Source organism: Engraulis encrasicolus, chromosome 14, assembly GCF_034702125.1.
Source record: "Engraulis encrasicolus isolate BLACKSEA-1 chromosome 14, IST_EnEncr_1.0, whole genome shotgun sequence".
Lineage (NCBI taxonomy): Eukaryota > Metazoa > Chordata > Actinopteri > Clupeiformes > Engraulidae > Engraulis > Engraulis encrasicolus.
Window position 1 is genome coordinate 27,124,147 of NC_085870.1, and position 7,500 is coordinate 27,131,646.

At 42.3% G+C, this 7,500-nt stretch overlaps 1 protein-coding gene across 2 annotated transcripts in view; it reads left to right on the top strand.

Annotated features, from left to right (window-relative positions):
* Positions 1–7,500, top strand: part of erbb3a (erb-b2 receptor tyrosine kinase 3a) — a 43,973-nt gene that overhangs the window by 10,955 nt on the left and 25,518 nt on the right. For both annotated transcript variants that reach the window (XM_063215289.1, XM_063215290.1), the window contains exons 2-3: positions 4,423–4,577; positions 6,517–6,703. In XM_063215289.1, the coding sequence (XP_063071359.1) occupies positions 4,423–4,577; positions 6,517–6,703 (342 nt within the window). The remainder of the gene's footprint in view (positions 1–4,422; positions 4,578–6,516; positions 6,704–7,500) is intronic.

Consider the following 7,500-nt stretch of genomic DNA (forward strand, 5'->3'; position numbering starts at 1 on the left):
ACACACACACACACACACACACACACACACACACACACACACACACACACACACACACACACACACACACACAATTGGAAGTGGGGGGTTAACGTTAGCCTGTGATAAGATGTTTTTTGCATCTCAGCATCAAAGATGGCAGGTGGTGCCAGGGATAGGTCATGGCACACATTGCACTGATAATCTTTTTTTTTCATTAGCAAAATTTTCTCTCAATCCGCAATCTTCCTCGGTCAGTATTCTGGAATGTGTTTTTGGCTAATTAAATAGACTGATGAAAGGCTGGTCCAAGGAGGAGCCAAGAGACTTTTCTGATAAAATGGAAAAAAACATTTTTCAAGCATACAGTATATCTGACCTTACCGGTCAGAACAACAAGTGAAGGCATTTTCCAGCCCATAATAGTGGTATCTTATGTGGATGCAACCTCTCCTTCACATTGAAGTATTTGCTTGCTTGCTTCTGCTTAACCTGACGCCAGCTCGACTTTATCTAGCACCTGTCCTCCTGACCATTGGATGTCACGGATGGCATCTTATCTATTGAGAGCTTGATGAGGGATGAGGAGTCCCCCAAACACACACACACATAAGCATGCACACACACACACTCTCTCACACATGCGTGCGCACGCGCACGCGCGCGCACACACACACACACACGCACGCACGCACGCACGCACGCACACACACACACACACACACACACACACACACACACACACACACACACACACACACACACACACACACACACACACACACACACACACACACACACACACACACACACACACACACACCAGCACCACCTTCTACACCCCCATCACCTGGTATCCTGCATGTGTGTGTCTCAATCCATAAACAAAAGATATATTTGGGAGGTTGACATGACGCCCTGTTTTTACGTAACATTAGTTAAAAACCTACAAAATTGATATTTAACAAATGTAAAGGAAAGAAGATTAGTCAAATTAGTCTTAGATGAGAAGAAACATTTTTGTTCAGATTTATGGAAAGGTTCAAATGTCAAATGTCCTGTGGTGTGACTGTAACATTAATAAAACCTGGAATATATAAAATAAACCAACAACATTTTGAATCATGTCTAAAGCATTTGGCATGATTGCATAAATATTAACCTTATATTAAAAAATATGAATGTGAAAAAAACTCAATACAGTAATATTAACTACAAGTTCAATTTCGTAACACAAATTGCGTCCTGCGGGGTGACGTGTTAGTCAGGTTTGTGGACGGGCAGCTGCAAGGCCAACTACAAGGGTCTTAAAGACAGGCTCCTAACCAGTTATACCTCAGTTATTGGAGAGTGGTGTGGAAGTTTAAGGTGACTATTAACCTCTTAATATGTCTACATATTGCAATGTTTCACACAATGCTTAAGTTCATTTATGGTGTCCCGTGGTGCGACTGCTGTTATGGAAGGAAAAAAGTTTTTTTTATGAAAACACATATTAAGGTTAAACACAATATCATTATCTAGGTCGCTTGAGCTCGGAGGTCAGTAACGAATATGAAAGGGTTAAAATGGCCACAATGCAGGGAATTTCCTGTGGTGTGACTTCATGTCCTGTGGTATGACATGCTTAGGCATTGTGTTACTCAATCCTTACTTATTTTTCATGCATCATGCAAGTATATAAGGATACCAGGAGATTTATTTGTCACATTCACACAATTATTACAAGTAATATAGTGAAACCATGCAGTGAAATCACAGTTGTCTGCATGTACGATGCATAGGCTTGTGTGGGTGGGGTTGGGGGTGCGGGTGGATAGTAGTGTGTGTGTGGGGTGGGGGTTGAAGGAACAATAGCATAAAGAGCATTGGGGATATGTTTGTTTAGAATATTAATCATTTTATTGTATCTTACAGAAATGTCACACCAATGTTGTCACACCGCAGGACACATTTTCCCAAAAATAGCAAAAATTAGGCGAGATTCCACGGACCACTAACATCCCCAATTTTGTCTATTTTTTCCCAATTTTTCCACCCATTTTTTCAGGAATTGAAATATGTTTCCTCCTTTAACTGTGTTACGGCCTTACACGTCAACCACCCACTTACAGTACATGAAACTTAATTAATGTACTTACTTTATTTATGTCTTTATTACATAAATTATTGATATAGCCTACTATATGAAATATACAATATAGACAGTAATATAAAAATATAGAAAGTAAGACACATACAGATTTCTTGTACAATGCACAGTGTATGATTATATGAGATTTGTAGTATAGTACGATTTTATATGTTTTTCCTATGGGAACCAGACTTTGCAGTGGTGGAGTGGTTTTCTTTTTACTGAGGCTGTGTCTGTAATGTGCTGACTAGATGCCCTTTGCACCTCCTTAACTAGCTCAGGTCTCGTTAAGGGGCCATAAGGATGTATATAAGCAATCACACAAACAGGCTTATCGCTCCTTTAGTGGGGTCACAGCCAGTCATAGTGCAGTGCTACCTGGCGCCACTGGTTTTGAACAGGTGTGTACAAGACGTCTGAGGTCACCATGTTTTTGTGTTATTATCTGTGTCCTCTATCTCCCTTATATTATATTGTGATCTTGGCAGGCTGTATGAGGGGCTCTATCAGTGTCTTGCCCTTGGGCCCAATGTGCAATTGTTCCGCCTCTGGTCAAGGGGTATGCATTCTTTTGCAAAACACTTTAATGTGTAGTGTTCAGGCTCCTCTAGGCTTCATGTGGGCATGTTGTTTGGCCTGGTACCTTTGGCATAAACTCTGTCTGTTGATCGGCACGGCACGCAGGGCAGTTATTTGAATGGCAAAACATGATGTCTGCCTTTGTGTGTTGTTGTCGTCCCCCCACACACACCACCACCACCTTTACTCTGCCTGACTCTTACTTTGTGCTAACCCATGTGTGTGTGTGTGTGTGTGTGTGTGTGTGTGTGTGTGTGTGTGTGTGTGTGTGTGTGTGTGTGTGTGTGTGTGTGTGTGTGTGTGTGTGTGTGTGTGTGTGTGTGTGTGTGTGTGTGTGTGTGTGTGTGTGTGTATGTGTGCGTGCGTGCGTGTGTGTCTGTGTGCGTGTGCGTGTGCGTTTGCATGTGCGTGTGCGTGTGTGCGTGTGTGTGTGTGTGTGTGTGTGTGTGTGTGTGTGTGTGTGTGTGTGTGTGTGTGTGTATGTATGCGTGCGTGCGTGTGTGTGTGTCTGTGCGCGTGTGCGTGTGAGTTTGCATGTGCGTGTGCGTGTGTGTGTGTGTGTGTGTGTGTGTGTGTGTGTGTGTGTGTGTGTGTGTGTGTGTGTGTGTGTGTGTGTGCTCCTTACTTGTGTGTTACTTAATTCACCTGAGACTTTCGTGCCTGAAGCCAGTAACGGCTGTGGTTCAAACGAAAGCAGCAAGCACTTCAGTGATGTATGGACTAATAAATCAGGAGTCCTAGTTGCACATATTGTTTGTTTTGTGTTGTACTTATGCATTATCAATGGCAACCATTTTATCCTGTTAGTCATTGTGCTTCATGAGTGTAAAACACATCTGTGTGCTTCAGTTCAGAGCTCATGCAGTGGGACTCAAAGCTGTGGTTACTTTTAAAACAAAGCTTTAATGCTTTTAGACATGGTACAGGTTCAGAAAATAGGAAACATGAAACAGAATAATAAAATAGATTCTTATCTCTTGGTCTCTTTGTCTCTTTATCTTATCCCTTTGTCCTCTGTGGTGTGCCTGGGCACCAAAATGGCCTGAGTGGCCTGAAATGCCTTGCAAAGTTATTCACAAAGACAAATAAAAGGGAAACAAATATTACTATTTTTCTCTCCCTCTCTCTCTCTCTCTCTCTCTCTCTCTCTCTCTCTCTCTCTCTCTCTCTCTCTCTCTCTCTCTCTCTTACCTTTCTCCTCCCCTTGCAGTGGTGTGCCTGGACACCAGTAATGGCCAGAGTTAAAAAGTTATTCAGAAAGACACAAATGGAAGCAAAAAAATAAATAAATGAAAACTTAATAAATTAACAATTGTTGATCTCCTCTCTCCCCTCTTGTGGTGGTGTGCCTGGGTGCCAAGAATGGCCTGAGTTTTTTTAAAAAGAAAAAGTTATTCACAAACACACAAATTAAAGCAGAAAAATAAATAAATGAAAACTTAATTAATGTTATAAAGGAATAATCTCCTCTCTCCCTTCTTGCAGTAATGTGCCTGGGTGCCAAGAATGGCCTGAGTTGAAAAGAGGTTATTCACTAAGACATAAATGGAAGCAGAAAAACAAATAAATGAAAACGTAATAAATTAATCTCCTCTCTCCCTTCTTGCAGTGGTGTGCCTGGGTGCCAAGAATGAACTGAGTTAAAAAAAAAAGTTATTCACAAAGAAACAAATGAAAGCAGAATAATTGATGAAGTAATAATTGTTCATCTCCTCTCTCTCCTCTTGCAGTGGTGTGTCTGGGCACAAAGAACGGCCTGAGCATCACAGGCTCGTCTGAGGAACAGTACAAGCGGCTGAAGGACATGTACACCGGCTGCGAGATCGTCATGGGGAACCTGGAGATCACACACATGGAGCACAACCGCAACCTCTCCTTCTTTGAGGTGAGGGGGGAGCACAGGGTGTGTGTGTGTGTGTGTATGTGTGTGTGTGTGTGTGTGTGTGTGTGTGTGTGTGTGTGTGTGTGTGTGTGTGTGTGTGTGTGTGCGTGCGTGCGTGCGTGCGTGCGTGCGTGCGTGCGTGCGTGTGTGTGTGTGTGTGAGTGTGTGCATGCGTACATGCGTGTGTGTTTGCGTGCGTGCATGTGTGCATGCGTGTCTTTGTGTGTGTATGTGCGTGTGTGTGTGCGCATGTTTGTGTGTCTGTGGCTGTGTCTGTACAAGTGGGTTTATGTCAGCGGTTATTGCAGCACACCAGAGGGTTTTATAACAATGAGGTGAGGTGTATCAGATCTGGCACTGATTTGCACTCGGGTGTCTAGAGAAGCTTGGCCTGTCTCTGATGAGGGTATGAGGGGCAGAGGAGGTTGTTTTGTTGCTTTCCTCAAAGCCATCATTTGTAGACCTTCCTTAGAAGTACTGATGTACTAAAAATGAAACCAATTGTTTTGTTTTGTTTTGTTTTTTTTGGGGGGGGGGGGGGGGGGGGGGGGGGGGGGGGGGGGGGGGGAGGCAACAGATTAAAATTGGTAACACTTTACTTTACTGTACAGTTACCATATGTAATTACTGTGTACTTTCTGGGTAACAACAGGGTATAAGAGAAAAGTTAAATGGTATCTAATGGGTAAAAAGGGGTAATTACAAAGTAAATACCATTAATTGGGTAACAACAGGGTAACAAAGTGAAGTTCGATGATTAGATGGTTATAAAATGTGCAGTAGTTTCATAGTAATTCTTGAGATATGTGTATTACATAGTATTTACTTTGTAATTACCCCCTTTTTACCCGTTAGATACCTTGTAACTTCTGTCTGCTACCCTGTTGTTACGCAGAAAGTACATTAAATACTGTACCGTAAAGTAAAGCGTTTGCTTTTTGTTTTGTTTTTTGTTTTTGTTTTGTTTTGTTTTTGAAGCCTGATCTCCTCTTCACCCACTTCCTGTTTGTCAGAACAGAGCACTTGCAACTTCTAGTAGTAGAATACCATTCCTGTCAAGCGCTGGTCCACTCTACAGACAGTATAGCATATCAAAACAGTTTTGACGTTGACGTTTCTGTGAGGTGAAAAAAAAAATCTTCGGTTGAAAAGGGTCTTTGTCTCTCTTGCAACTTATCTTGTCTCCCCATCTCTCGTCTCTCTTCCTTTATCTTCTCCCCCTCCTCCCCCTTTCCCCCCATGCTGTCTATCAGGCAGGTGGCAGAGACTACATCTGTACAAAGCTGGTTCAGGAGTAAATCAGGTTAAGTTAAGAGGTGAATCATCTAATAGAAGAGCCTGGAGTCCTCATTTTCACAAGACAATAAGGACTCCAGGCTCTTCTATTAGATGATTCACCTCTTAACTTAACCTGGTTTACTTAACTTAACCTGGTTTACTCCTTAACCAGCTTTATAGTTTATGCCCCTGGTGAACAATTTTTTTTTAGCGTAGTCAAAATATCAATAGTCATGTGTAATGTGCTATTCTTGCTGTGTTATATCAAACCAGATTGATCATGATTCATACTATTTCGCTCAAAAAGGTAGCCATTTTGAATTCATTGTTCACTTGCAGAATAGGAAAAAAGACTGTGGGCAAGCTTGTGTTCCTTTCTATGCGTGTGTGTGTGTGTGTGTGTGTGTGTGTGTGTGTGTGTGTGTGTGTGTGTGTGTGTGTGTGTGTGTGTGTGTGTGTGTGTGTGTGTGTGTGTGTGTGTGTGTGTGTGTGTGTGTGTGTGTGTGTGTGTGTACTGTATGTGTGTACTGTATGTGCGTGCATGTGTGAGTCAGTGCGTGCGTGCGTGCGTGCGTGCGTGCATGTGTGTTTGTGTGAGTCTCCCCGGCAACGGCTGACAGTACTTTTCTTGTTCTTTTCCCTTGTTATTGTTTCCCCATTGCAGTCTATCAGGGAGGTGACGGGCTACGTGCTGGTGGCCCTGAACCAGTTTGCCCGGCTCCCCCTAGACCATCTGCGCGTGATCCGGGGGACCTCCCTGTACGAGGGCAAGTACGCGCTAGCCGTGCTGGTCAACTACCAGAAGGACGGGGTGCATGGGCTGAAGGAGCCAGGACTCACGCACCTCACAGGTAACGGACAAATAGAAGGACAGACACACATGTTCAATACGAACGTTTTTTTGGTAACACTTTATTTTAGGGATACATCTATTATCAGTAATACATACAATATTAATGCCTGCATAAGTAACTTGTAAGCTAAGCAAATGCTAAGGCCTACTAGGTCCTTACTAAGGTGGTTAAATTGGTAATAAATCCCTTATTGTGCATGAACAAGACATTTGCGAATACATGCCTAACAAATGTTTGCTTTAGCTTTGTACATGCCTTACAAGTTACTTATACAGGTACATTGTATGTATTAGTGCTAATGTATCCCTAAAATAAAGTGTTACGTTTTTTTTTTAAAGATATTTTTTGTGGTCTTTTATAACTTAATTTTTATGATAGAACAGTGAGAGAGTGACAGGAAACAAATGGGGAGAGAGATGGGGAAGGATCAGCGTAGGATATCGGCTGGAATCGAACCTGGGTCGGCAGTATAGCAGCCCAGTGTCTTACCGTTAGAGCCAAAGTAGGGCCAATATGAAGTTTTATGATGTTACGTATTCAAGGGTCGCTGTTCACCGATAGGATTTAGTGAAAATCTTATGTATAGAGGAAAGTTGTAAGTATAAAGGTAAGAAATCCACACACAGATTTAAAGTGTGCAGAGTTTTTTTTTCTTTTACACACAAAGTGACTTACCAGTGACAACAAGTGCCATGCATTGGTAGCATTACAACAACAGACACAGTCTTACAGTTTTTGTTTTCAGAGGGGTTATGATGTTGAGTTGTTTTATGTGGTGGATCTTTTTTTTCTTT